General features: G+C 40.0%; 1 protein-coding gene across 1 annotated transcript in view; it reads right to left on the minus strand.

The window, feature by feature from the left end:
- Positions 1 to 14,727, minus strand: part of LOC145981467 (uncharacterized) — a 328,223-nt gene extending 313,496 nt beyond the window's left edge. The window contains exon 1 of the mRNA XM_083114698.1: positions 12,967 to 14,727. Coding sequence (XP_082970824.1) covers positions 12,967 to 13,812 — 846 coding nt within the window. The 5' untranslated portion in view covers positions 13,813 to 14,727. The remainder of the gene's footprint in view (positions 1 to 12,966) is intronic.
- Positions 14,728 to 14,946: the final 219 nt, after the last annotated feature.

Raw genomic sequence — 14,946 nt, forward strand, 5'->3', positions numbered from 1 at the left:
AGAGCTTAATAATGTTTGATGGCTGAACCTGCTCCGTAGGAGGGTAGAGATATGGAAAGTTGGTGTAAAAGGTTATTCACGCTTGTTCATACCTGGTAGATGTGTGTGATGTCTTGTCCTAATGCTTCTCGCAGACCGAATCGTGAAAGTTCCAAGGTTCTACCCAGCGATCCTCAGTTCACCAAGCCAAGCGATCCCTTGCGCCTTGTAGCATGCTAGGCAGCGGTAACTCCGTGTTCCATCGTCGTAGTTAGCAGTGTAAAGTGTTGTGAAGTAGTCAGACTAACTATCCATGTAGCGTCGCTGAGTGTCAGAATCAAAAAAAAGCTAGCTCCGGGTAGGAGCTTGCTTTTATCATTCTAGGCGTCGAAAGGTTGTTAAACCTTTCAAACGCGGTAGATCCTGTTTAGATCCACGCGTTTGCCTTTCCAGTTCCTGGTTTTACGGAAGTTACAAGCTAGCGCATTCTTGAGATCGCTCGCTGGTCGGACAAGTTCAGGAAATGAACAAGTGTGAATATTAACATACGAGGTTTTCTCGGTCTAATGGTCTCCATATCTCTACATTAAATTCATCCGGAAAAAGGTTCCTGGACCGAATTGAAATACTTTACAGATAAAAATGTTCTCTACGGTCCAGAACCTATTTACGCTTGCTGATTTTCTCTCCTGGACCGGAATTGGATTTATTTAATATTCCTGGACTTTCAACAAACCTGTCTCAATGGTGTAGTGGTAACGTCGTCGCCTTGTAAGTAAAGGGTCCCGGGTTCGATACCCGGTGGAGGCACAGTGGTTCGAATTCCACTTTAAACTGTAGGTCCAGTCCCGATTAGCCTTTCTGTGCACAAAGTGAACTTTAAAATAACAAATCAAGCAATCATTCAATTCACTATAAGTGTATACCTAATAAAAAGTATTGATAGCAGTGGCGGCGATTAGGGGGTGGCAGTGGGGCAGTTGCCCCCACTTTTGCACTCTTTGCCCCCGTAGTATGGCCTCTGAATGCTTTGGATCGCATCGCACTCCGCCTAATGGATTCTCAGCACCTGACAATCAGATCAGACAGGTGTCCGCCATTTAAGGTAAAATGGGATATCCCGTTTCGCCTAAACCGGTTGGGAGGGAAATATTGCACGTGGGATGAGCATTGTCATACAATCCATCGGCCGGGGGCGTTAGTTGTATTTTCTATAAGATAAAGGAAAATATATACAAAGTATAATTATACATCTAAGCTAATCAAACCTGTCCGTTTTCTATTGGCTGGACCGATCGCTGGATCAGATGTGTGACATCAAGGAGAGCTAAGGATGAATTAACATAACCAGTGGCGGCGATTGGGTTCCAAAACAGGAAGGGGGGGGGGGAACAAGGTGCCAAAACCAGGGTTGGCTCAGGTCGGCCCAGCCCAGTTTTCACCAGGAGGGTTTTTTCAGAAAAATCAACCTCGAAAAACCCCACCAAAAAACCCACTCAAAATGTGGTGTTTTCAGAAAATAATGTAAATTATTGCTTTAAATAATTGCAAGGTTCTAGAATTGTCAACAGTTTGAGAAAACTTGTAAAATAAAGGCTTAGCCAAGATTATAATACTCAAAATAATTAATGGGGTACAAGTCACAGTGGGTTTTTTTCAGGATATTTTTCTCAAATCGTGCTAGAAATGGACTTTTAACAGAAATAATACGAACATATATCCAAGAAACAATAAATCAACAGGGTTTGAAATATTTAGATAAAACATTGAACGAACAAAGCTTACTTCTGTATGTGGGCAAGCCACGTAGTTTCACCTGTGACAATCAACTTTTACAATATTTTTTCATGTATAAAGCAATACAAAGGAGAATTGAGTACATTTTATTGAAATGTCAAGAAAGTAGAATAAAGTTAATAGTGGTATAATTAAATCAAACACTTTTCAAATGATTCATTTCATTTCTCAAAATTTAGTATGTGTGCAAATGTTCTGTTGCCTTTCCAATGCCTTGCACTGAGACAGTGTAATGGGTTGCTTGCCCATGTAGGATAAATGTTATTTGTGGTTAGGACCGCTATACCCAAGAAGTCTAGTACTCTCACAATCTACCAAAATTTCATGTTCTCTCTTAAAAATAGGGGGTGTGGGGTACTCAAGTAAATACAATGCATACGTATACTTTTATTTTGACCATTTTTTATAATTTCAAACCTTTTTATACAGCGTGTCCCGCTTATACGTATAATAAAAGAAAAAATCACAACTTTTTTATTTACCAACATTTTTTTGTCCAAACTTTGTACAAACATGTAGCAACTCAGAATTTTTTTTTACAAATCAAGAAAACTAGCGCACTTCCACATGTGAACCGTTAGTGGCACGGCAAATGTCAAACGGGTTGTCAGCCTCAAGCCACACGTTTTGAAGCATGTGCGGGGTAATGTTGCTTACTGCAACCACAATTCTTTCACGCAAGTCTTACAAATCTCTAACCGGTGTACAGTAAACTTTATCCTTAACACACTCCCGCAACAAAAAATCACACACAGTGAGGTCTGGTGACCGTGGGGGCCATTCAATAAAATTCGAACCTCTTCCTATCCATTTTCCATTGAAATGCTCGTCCAGGAAGTCCCTAACGAGATTTGAGAAATGAACCGGTTTCGCGTAACTGTTTTTTTCCCATTTCTTTATTGAAATGTACGATGGAACTACTTCTTTAGCACCCAAACCATAACGTGCACGAAATCGTCTCTGCACAAGTGTCACAGACTTCACTTCAGACAAGGTTAAAACACAAAACACCTTTTCTTGTGGCGACCACATGACGAATGGCTGCTGAGGAACTGATAATATCAGTATATATAGTTTTGATAGTCAATAGTTTTGTGGTTACATAAGTCTATTTTACTATTGATAATATCTAGACAACAGTGAAAGAAAACTACATGAAAATTCACGTCAATGCTCTAGAAGGAATTCTAAGCTGATGTATTTTTTCATATTTTGAAATATCCAAGAACTTTTTCGAATGGAGAGGAAAATTTGAAAAAAATCGCCCATTTGCATGCCAAAGCCTTAACTATGTTAAGAGAAAATATTAAATAGTTTATGATTCAGTGAACTAAAACGATACAAATTGAATGTTCCAATGAATTACTATCAGGGGAAAATGAATTTAATTTTTAAAAAATATATAATTATAAACATAACCTGAAAAAATCCAGTTTTGCCAGTTTTTTTGGGGGTTTTATCTAAAAAAAAGGAAAAACTTCCCTTTCTAGATAAGGTTTAGCATAGTGCGGGGGCAAAAGTGGTGAAAAGTGGGGGGACAAATGCCCCCCTAATCTCCGCCACTGAACATAAAAAATAGAGTGCCTCACTGGGAAGGGAAAGGGACAAGGTCCACAAAGTGAGTAAAAAGCGAGATACATGAAACATATTGATGTACGTACAAATATGTAAAATAAGGTATCAATATGAATCCAATTAGTATATTTAATTCAGGATTGTTAAAGCTCCAGGAATTTTAAATAAATTCAATTCCGGTCCAGGAGAGAAAATCAGCAAGCGTAAATGGGTTCTGGACCATAAAGAACCTTTCTATTTGTAAAGTATTTGAATTCGGTCCAGGAACCTTTTTTCCCGCATCAATTTAAATACGGTCCAGGAACCTTTTTCCAGAATGAATTTCAATTCGGCCCAGGAACCTTTTTTCCCGATCAATTTAAATTCGGTCCAGGAACCTTTTTCCAGAATGAATTTCAATTCGGTCCAGGAACCTTTTTTCCGGATGAATTTAAATTCGGTCCAGGAACATTTTTTCCCGCATCAATTTAAATTCGGTCCAGGAACCTTTTTCCAGAATGAATTTCAATTCGATCCAGGAACCTTTTTCCAGAATGAATTTCAATTCGGTCCAGGAACCTTTTTTCCGGATGAATTTAAATTCGGTCCAGGAACATTTTTTCCCCGCATCAATTTAAATTCGGTCCAGGAACCTTTTTCCAGAATGAATTTCAATTCGGTCCAGGAACCTTTTTCCCGGATGAATTTAAATTCGGTCCAGGAACATTTTTTCCCCGCATCAATTTAAATTCGGTCCAGGAACCTTTTTCCAGAATGAATTTCAATTCGGTCCAGGAACCTTTTTCCAGAATGAATTTCAATTCGGTCCAGGAACCTTTTTTCCGGATGAATTTAAATTCGGTCCAGGAACATTTTTTCCCCGCTTCAATTTAAATTCGGTCCAGGAACATTTTTCCAGAATGAATTTCAATTCGGTCCAGGAACCTTTTTTCCGGATGAATTTAAATTCGGTCCAGGAACATTTTTTCCCCGCATCAATTCAAATTCGGTCCAGGAACCTTTTTCCAGAATGAATTTCAATTCGGTCCAGGAACATTTTTTCCGGATGAATTTAAATTCGGTCCAGGAACATTTTTTCCCCGCATCAATTTAAATTCGGTCCAGGAACATTTTTCCAGAATGAATTTCAATTCGGTCCAGGAACCTTTTTTCCGGATGAATTTAAATTCGGTCCAGGAACATTTTTCCCCCGCATCAATTTAAATTCGGTCCAGGAACCTTTTTCCAGAATGAATTTCAATTCGGTCCAGGAACATTTTTTCCGGATGAATTTAAATTCGGTCCAGGAACATTTTTTCCCCGCATCAATTTAAATTCGGTCCAGGAACCTTTTTCCAGAATGAATTTCAATTCGGTCCAGGAACCTTCTTTCCAGATCAATTTAAATACGGTCCAGGAACATTTTTTCAATTAAACAATACGCAACTTGGACCGAATTTAAATTGTGCGAGAAAAAATTTCCTGTCCTGCAGCGGAACCCAATAGAACCCATTAGAATTTATGGGTTCATGGAACTTTAACAACCCTGATCTAATTCATACTTTAAGTCCTTATGGAACTCATTACATTGCAAAAAGGAATGTATTTGCATAAAAGTTCGAAGTTTTCTTTTTTAAAGTCCACTTTGTACAATGATTAATTGCGACTGATAGTTTAGAGTTTGATCCGAACCACTGCGTGCCTACATCGGGTATATAAACAGGGACCCCTTGTTTACAAGGCTAGGACGTTACCATTACGCCATCTTGGAGGCCAGCATAAAAGTTAGAGACAATGTGGCCAATTCTGGAAAATCAGTCACATAAAAAAGTACTCTGTACTTCGCACCACGCCATGAAAGCGTATAGGGGGTATGAAGTTAGGGCTCCACACTTTCTTGATCACGGCCGAGGTGGGAATGATGTGCACTACGCCCCTGGCCGCCTATAGGGCTCGACTGGACCTGTGGCAGCCGCAAAAACGAATTTTTTTTTCAAATTTTCCTCTTCATTTGAAAAACCTCTGATATTTCAAAATATGAAAAAATTACATACGCTTAGAATCGCTTCTAGAGCATTGAAGTGAATTTTCGTGTGGTTTGCTTTCACTGGTATCTAGATATTGATTGACTGGTTGATTTGGTGTTTAATTGATTGATTTGGTGTTTTAAGTCCACTTAAGCACAGTAAGGCTAATAGGGACTGGACCTACAGTTTAAAGTGGGATCCGAACCACTATGTGCCTCCACAGGGTATCTGTTATCTAGATATTACACCGGGGAACAGTGAAATTGCGGCACAGTGTTTGAGAGCTAATTTAGGGCGATTTCATGCTGCTGAATAATGATATAATAATATATTTCCTGAATTGGCTCTAATTTATGAAATAAATGCAACTAAACCAAAATGGCGGAAACATAAGACATGCATATAAATGAACTTCTAACAACAATTTAATATTTCTTTTTGTGATTACAATCATTATTATAAAAATAACATTCACAGCACAAAAATAGCAATCATTAACATGATTTTTTTGGTTCACTCCATGTCATGGGCACTCCAAATTTGAGTCCCTTTCGTCCGCCTTGGCCCCAATAACAAAGTGATTCCAAACAAGTTTTTCAAACTATATGTGGGACCCATTTTTTATTCTGTTGTCCCAGATTTTTGGCAAAATAAGTCTGATACATATCTCTCACTACATCCGTGATATTTCTTCTCTGTGATGGTAGACAATATATTCCACATATATAGCAAAAAACATTTGGGTTATTGAAACGCTTACTACGTGAGGAACTCATATTTCCAATGTATTCACATTAAACGCATTTCGCTTATTTATACTACAAAATTCAACATTAAGAGATATATTGCCTAGCAATGCTTCATAAGTTACCTGGCAACAATTTACAAATAAAAAAAAAGTTTCTTAAAGGGAATTTCAGCCCATTATCAAATTTTGATATTTCCGAGAAAAGCGTGGAGTAATTTTACCTCCTACATTTTCCATGATGTGTTTGTTTTTATAACTGGAGTCAATTCAACTGAACGAATCATATAATTGGCAATCACAGCTGTTTTGTGTGCTGAAACTGTTATTAAACTTTATGCCAGAAAATAAAATCTTTTTTGTTCCCCAGTGTTATCAATAGTTTAATAGACTTACGTAATCGCAAAACTTTTGAGAATATCTAGATAACAGCGAAAGATAACTACACGAAAATTCACGTCAATGCTCTATAAGCAATTCTATGCGTATGTAATTTGTCATATTTTGGAATATCACAGCGGTTTTTCAAATGGAGAGGAAAAATTGAAAAAAATCGCCCTTACGGCTGCTCCTCCACCGGGGATCGAACCGGGTCTCTCGCAAGGTAGTCAGACGCCCTAACGAATGAGCTACCGCTGCTATGAACCTCAGTCACATGGATTTTATTTCTTCTTTTTTAAAAAAAAGGCTGATGAAGAAAGTTACTGCAACTTTTCATACACCCTGTGCACGGAAAAAATCAACAATATCCTGTTATTCCACTTAAAGAGGAAGTTTAGTGATCGAATGCAACACAATGACACATTTCAAAGTGCACTCCTCTTTTTCTCGACAAAGCTATCTACGCTCGAAGACAATACAACGGCATTCTTCATTCAGTGACGTGTCGAACATGAGCACACAACAAGGCCAGCAAATACCACATTAGCATTCATTTATTCACGTTGTTTCTAAGGTTGTGCGAGAAATGCTACCGAGACAAGTTTCATCCTCGTCTCGAAATCTCGTATCTGAGATTCTCGGTTTCGTTCATGATAATCAAGATATAAATATATAAATCTAATACAGTATGTAAAAATGTATGTATGTATGTTTGTTCCGGCAAAACTCTCGGACGCCTGGAGCGATTTCAACCAAACTTGGAACACGTATCACTTGCAAGCTCGAAAGAAATACTGTGGCGGTGAGATACCCCTTGCACCCTTAGGGGTGGGGGTGGTAGGGGGTGACATGTAAAAATAATCGAAAACGACCGATATTGCTGTGGAATCCATAGTTTTCCGGGTCGCTAATATGAATAGTGACACTGCCAATGCCGTTCAACTCCAAGGAACCTCTGGCACCCCTAGTGATAGGGGTGACATGTAAAACGACCGATGCTAGTGTGGAATTCATAGTTTACTGTGTCGCTAAGATGAATCGTGACACTCCGAATGCCGTTCATCTCCAAGTTCATCACCTATCGGCATGGGGGATGAGAGGGGATGAAAAATAAAATGTCAAAAATTACATACCTTAGTGTCGAATCCATAGTTTTCGGAGTCGCTAAGCTAATGTTTCTCCCACGGACAACTTTATGTTGCTTGCTCAAGGGTGGGTTCACCAAAGAATTTATTTATTCTTGATCCTGGAGGTGAAACTACAAATGTTGTTTATAATCAGTTTTTGAGTTAAATTAATATTATAGTGAATTTCTAAAAGATTTTATCAATACTGTACTTATACTTTTAAATACCTGTAAATAAAATTAGTTTCATTTCACACTATAGTTAGAATTCATTATTTTCCTGTCTAATAGCAGATTGGGATAAATAAATACCCGGATAACGACGGGTAATCACCTAGTCTAGTATATAATATATATATAAATCTTTGCTATGCTACTTATTTAGAAATACTACTCTGACATCTACCTGATTATTATTTATAGATAAATCATATACCTAGTCAGTTAGTTAGTGGCAATTGCCAGTAGCGGTTACATATTTATTCCTGATAAAATTAAGTTTTCAGTGTGTAATCTAGCTTGATTGATTTGCTTTGCTTTATTTTACTTCGCTTTTGTGCCACTTTTGGCTAATTTGCTAAGATGGAGATGAGTGATGATATGATGAAATTGATGAATGGACACTCACAAACATCCACGCTGAGGCTGGGATTCGAACCCGGGACCCCTGGCTTCAGAGCGCGACGTCATGGGGGCCGGCGTGTGTGTGTAATTTAGCGTCGTATTTTATCCACTTTCTGGCCAATCGCGACGACGAGGATGATTAGATTAAACTGATTAGACACTCAAAGAACAGCCATACATGGGCCGGGATCGAGTCGAGATCGAGATCGAAGTCGACTACTTATAACGCTCGGTAAGGAACTTTTTTTGGGAGGTTCGCAACATCGAAATTTAGCAAACAAAAAAAGAAGTTTTAAAAAGTTGTTCGCCTTAATGACAGGATAAAATTTACAAAAAAATTGAAAAAGTAAAGAAATAGTACCCACCAAAAGAAAAGCATAGCGTAAAGAAAGTTTGTGGACAGTGGCGTGCCCAAGGGGGGGAGGGGTTGGTGGGGATCACCCCCCTTTGGCCCAGTATTCCTAAAAAAACGTGAAATGAAGGAAAAGATCCCACGACTACTAAACGAAGTATACGTAGCCCTCCCCCCTCTCGAAAATATTGGTCACGCCACTGTTTATAGATAAATCAACATGGAAAGAAGTGCGCAAGAATAAGAAATTCAATAAATTGGCTAAAGAAGGCGAAAATTCTGTATCGATTGATTTGGTTTATTTTACTTCGCTTTTCTGCCACTTTTAGCTAATCGCGAATATGAGGATGACTGATTGAAATTGATGAAGGGACGCTTATAAAGAACACCCAAGTCCAGCGCGGGCATCGAACCCGGAACCCCCCTGCCGTCGTAAATATAGAAATCAAGGAACGAATAAGCATTTTTCTATTCTTTCAAGCCCACGGTCCCTTACCCCTCCCCCAACAGACCCTCTCTGTGAAGATCCATACACAATGATGCCTCCTCCATCATCAAATTAACATCTTCAAGCTTCAAAAATTCGACTTCTTCAATTCGATACTCTCTAACTTGAAGAAACCCGATAGAACACGCTGAAAATTCGAGGGAAGCTTCTCGTGACTGCCCAGTACTTTTCCATGCACCCTGCTACCTTTACACTGATTAAGAAGGCAAATATTAACCATGTTATAAATTTGTCTAGTGTGCAAATATCTTATCTGGAAGCAAAGTTCAAATGCAAACAGACAGGTGTAATAAAAACTAATACACATTTGATATCGCAGCGATACGATTTACTGTTTGAGAGTATCACATTATTGTATCATATGCTCATCAGTGGCGTAGCATGGACATTTCGGGTGGGAACGCCAAGTCCGAAGGAAGGGTCGGCCCTTTCTTGCTTAATAATTTACTTATGGTATTAGTCGCCACAGGTATTGTTTATTTGCCTGAAGTCAGCTGGGTTTTCAGACCTACTATAACGGCTGGGGATACGTCGGGCTGACTCCCCGACTATTCCAATACTGGTTGAAGATCTCCACGCTTAGAGGTGACGAAGGAAAGCGTGGGAGGGAGACCGGCAGTCGGAAGGTACGCCTAGGCCCTTCATGGGCTGTTACGCGACGGATTTTTTTAATGCATGTTTTAGCATAGAAAACCTAACTTTTCTATGGTTTTAGCTAGAAAATTAGATGCCTCACTATGCCACAAATGTTTTGAACTCTGGTGTTTTATACCTTTTTTTTTAATACCTTTCTGCATGACGCAAGTCATTAAAAACCTACCTGAATCATAAGTGCCTCTGCACAACAGTAGACGTCATTGTTGTGGATGATCCAACTACTGACTGATTTTGGTTTATTTTATTTCGCTTTTCTACCACTTTTGGTTAATCGCGAATGTGAATATGAGTGATGATATTGATGAAGGGACACTGACAAAGAACACCCGTGCTCACGCCGGGATTCGAACAAGGGACCTCTGTCGTCTTGGCGCACTGTGCAAAGCAGAGTGGATGATCCAAATATCGTACACTCTACTGACGTAACAGTGCCGATTAGTAATTCAGACCACTGTTTATTACATCTTGAGAATGCTGATAAACATTTTAAAATAATTTTGTCCAGAGACCATTCGATGTTAAGAGTTTTCAAATGAATGCTAAACATTTCCATTGACACAATATTAAGTAGTTAGATAATAACGAAAAAAACACAATAAAAAAATAATAGTTTTGCGGGTTAAATGGTAGAGCAGCCACAGGCTGAATTTCTACCACGAGGACTTCACCAACTTACTTGACAAAAACTGTGTTGATCTTTTAGTTTCTAATGCACATCGCTGTTCGTGCGATAAATCATACAATGCAGTGGCCATTAAGAAGCAGTATATTTGAGATTGATAAAGTCAATATTGCGTATTGTAGCATCACATAGCACGAGTTGCATGAGCGCGAAGAGCGAAGAACCGGGTAGGAATTCTACCGCTGTCGTCTGCTTCAGAAGGCAGGAAGGGTCACATGAACCAATCACGGTAGACCTCTCTACTCCGTACCTTACGCTGGCGTACGAGAGAGCATTTACGCGCGTGCTGTAGAAATCGAAGCTTTCCCTCCAGAAAGGCAGCAAGGAATATAGAATCCTGTACGCCGAACCTGCTCGGCGTCCGGCCTGGAAAGGCATTGAAAAGAGATGCTAGAACGAGTGTTGTTACTGGAGCGTTGCAAGCGGATCGCGAAAAATAGCTATTATAATGCCATGAAGGTCAAACATTTATGAAATTAGTCACGTTTTACTTTATAATCACAGCATTTAAGCATTTTTGAAATTTTAAATCTGGGAACGCCGGGCGTACGGGCGTACTATAACGGTACGCCACTGATGCTCATGTAAACCAAAGGTAATATACGGTATAAATTGCTAACTTTATAGAATGTAGGAATTATATATTATTTATCATTAGTTGCACAAGTGAGAAAACATACGACTGTCTATTTATAACTTGTAAGTTCGTTCGGTAACTAAGAATCCAGATATATTTTGTCTTTGTCCCGAGAAATTCCCCTCACAATTGCGAGTGAAAATTAGGTCTATCAGATCTTACATGTAGGAGTTTTTCTAAGCCCAAGTGTAACAAATGCACCTTTTAGTGTTAAAATTGGCATACAGGTACTTGCGTGAATCTAAACGTAATAAAAGCTTATATATTACTTCATACGATCCATTTCACACTTCTCTTTTAAATAAACCTGTATTAGACCCACACAGAACGTAGACTTCATCACATTTCGTATAAACAACCGAGTCACAGAATATCAACCTATGTTCAAATCTGGCCTTGGATTTAATCCTGACAAGCACAATCTTTGGTGTCTTGTTATAGCAGTAGTTCTGAAACAACACCAAGTGTAGACTCGAATTGTGTGCCGTCAGAAAACCGAGTCACAGAATATAAACCTAGTTGTTCAAATCTGGCATCGCTTCTTAAAACATTTAGCCAGCTTTAATCTTGACAAGCACAATCTTTGGTGTCTTCTTACAGCACTGGTTCTGAAACAACACCAAGAATAGACTCGAATTGTGTGCGGTGGTAAAGTCAGATTACTTTCGGATCTAGCTACCGAGACATAGTGGTAGTGGTAACGTCTTACCAAAGACGTTATCCATGAAGTTGGCGGTCTTGAATCTAAAAGTGAAAATAGGCTTACAGGGCCATTGCAACTATTGAAGATATCTGTAAAATGGCGACAGCAAACCACGTGTAGGGAATTCTAACAAATTTAATCTTCCAAGACTTTAAATGTCACAGCTGTGTTTCGGAAGGAGAGGAATTTTCGAAAAGACTTTGCTGGTGGGGGAAAAAGTCCAGCGCGGCATTAATACTATTTTCCATCCACTGAAAGAAATAGTAACAAATAGTTCCATCCTTATGTTATTTTGCCCCTGAATATATCAGTTGTAGCTGCACAACTCATAATATAAAGCTCCCACAGCTGTGGCTACTTTAGGTTGTTTGTTTATCGTCGCACTATATTCTTACGCGCAAGATTCTTGTACAGCTGACATTCGAACAACCAACGAGAGGTCTCTCAGAAGCCATATGAATTTGTTAAATTGACTTCATTCTTGTATTGACAGAGAATAACACATTTTTGTGTGATATATACAGTGTGTTCAAAAAAGAATGACCCGACTTTAAAACCTGATATCTGTACAACCACGGACCGCCAGTGAATGAAATTTGTACTACTTAAACCACAGTGGCCTAGAGTTTTAAATGACTGCCGCTAGATACCACTAGTAGCGCCCAAATTGACGCTAATCTTTAGTCGTTCACAAGATGGCGTCTATGCTACAGAAGGCGTTTTGTGTTCTCCAATTCAGCAAGACATTACACCCTGTGACTTTTCCTTGTGGGGTTACGTAACAACGTGTTTTTGTTCCATCATTACCCATTGACTTGGATGAGCTCAAGAATAGAATCACGGTTGTAGTAAATTCTTTGGAAGAAGACACTCTCAAGATGCGTTTGGCTACCGTCTTGATGTTATCCGTGCAGCAGATGGAGGGCACATAGAACATTTATAATACCGTGAATGAACCTCTGGCCCTTACTTAATACTTTGAAATTTATTGGGTACCTGTAACACATTTTCATTGTTAAATATAATTATTTGAAATCAGATCATTCTCTTTTAAACACACTGTATATATGACCCCCCCCCCTTTTCCTAGTTTAAATTCACGCATGTACAACTCTTAACAACCAATTAAACAATGTTATATCCTACAAAGCTGCGAACTAATATTTCATGGAATAGGACAGAACAAGTACTCACCCCCTGTTTTCGTCTCACATCCCTTTCCGAGTCAGCTCTCTTCACCCAAATGTCGTCCATACTGTCGTAGTCCAGGGTTGAAGTGGAGGACGCCTGGGACTTCATTTCGATGAGGGAAATGTCGATGAACCTCTTGTCCAGGTGCGGGGACATGAATGGCACCGGGGATCGATCCCTGAACATCACAGAATCCGATTTGGCAGATGGGGAGGAGGGGGGTGCGGGAATCAACTTGTCGCCGCTGCTCAGAGAGTCCCCAGAGGACCCCTGAGGGGTGGTTATCGGGGGTAAAGGGGCTGGTTTCCTCTCTTCGTTCGCTTCCTCGTTTTCCTCTTCCTCCTCCACCTCACGGCATTCCGACAAGCGTCGTCTTTCCAAGAAATCTGGCAACAGTGCGCCATGGTGTCTCATGTACTCCAAGAAGTTTTGTTCTTCCTCGGTTATCTCATCATCGAACCAGTCGTCAGCCTCTTCTTCATTCAAGTGGCAGAGGTCCACAAGCTCCTCCAGTTCGGTGAGAGAGCCTATGGTAGAGGCTGTCATAGTTCTGAATCTCCCGCTCGAGTCCTCAGAACTATGTTGATCAGGTTCTACAGCTTTCTCCCGTACAATTTGATGCACTGGATCCACCCCAAATTCATCCGAGATTCCTAACAGTCCTATTTCGGCACGCGCGCCATCGTCCGCAGCCCCAAGAACCATTTCAGCACCAGTGTGGTAAACCGTTAGTGCATTAGGACTGTCCGGATCTGTCTTGAGCTCCGGACACGTGTCTTGGAAACCGGACAGCGTGTCCGTTTCCACACTGTATCCATCTTGGACACCGTCTTCCGTCCTGCAGTTCATCGTTAAAAATATATATATATCACTGAGACGAATTAACTTTAAGAAACGCGAGATACTACAATTTAGCTACCACTTCCGGGAACCAGTGTAGCTTGTTACATGTTCTACCCAGGGGACAACCTAATGTGTTTATTGCACCAAACAAATGCGTAAAGGACGTCTGGGTGGGGATGACATGTAACCAAGGATACGATACACGTATCAAGACAGGACGATGCTTACATACGCTATGAGCATTCACAGCAGGTAAGAGTGACCTTCATCTGGCTTTCAGAACAAAAAATCTTCAGTGCCTTTGAAACACAACTGTAGATGGCATGAGATTCCTAATACACACTTTTCTGCTTTTAAGAACGAGAATGAGCTTGATACGTTTCAATTTTCTTGAGAACACGACACTATATTTAACTTTATAACACTGCACTGCAACAATACACACAGGTGTTCAAAGGCTCGAAGAAAATGCTACTAATTCACAACGTCTTTGCACAGACTATATAGCTTTTCAAATCATTATGAGCCTTGTCAGAGCTCGCCACACCACAACACAAGACACTACTCCAAGCAAACACACATAAGACGATGTAATCGTAACAAGAAGCACGTGTCCTCCAAGACAGAGGTGGTATCAAAGTTCCTTCGCACTGGAAACACTGCTAAAAGGACATGAAGTCATGGAACCGTGACCGAAAAAGAAAGCACGCACAGCTGATCGGCATTCACGAGGGCGAAAAAGCGAATAAAAAAATGTTACGCGATTGCACGCATTTCCTGTCACTGGGAATGTGCAGAAGACAGAGAGGGGGAAAAAAAAACAGATGGCGTTGTCTGTCGTATCAGGTAGGTGTCAGCAGAAACTCGTGCGCGCGCAATGGAAGAATCTTCACACACTCACATACGCGTTCCGTCCGTACACTGTAATATTCCGACTGACACTGTTTCGCTTCGAGCCGAGCAAATTACCTGTGCGTTTAAACTTTCGCAAACGTTTCTCTCGCAACCTTGGAACACCACGTGAATGCACAAGCAGCGCGGAAAACGATATCGTGGTTCAACGCAACAGCATAATCCACGAAAAAAATACAACCACGCCGTTTGATTAATTTATGGTGAAAGGTGAAAAAATGTTCCGAA

The sequence above is a fragment of the Lepisma saccharinum genome, chromosome 29, assembly GCF_977018435.1.
Source record: "Lepisma saccharinum chromosome 29, izLepSacc3.1, whole genome shotgun sequence".
In the NCBI taxonomy this organism is placed as follows: Eukaryota; Metazoa; Arthropoda; class Insecta; order Zygentoma; family Lepismatidae; genus Lepisma; species Lepisma saccharinum.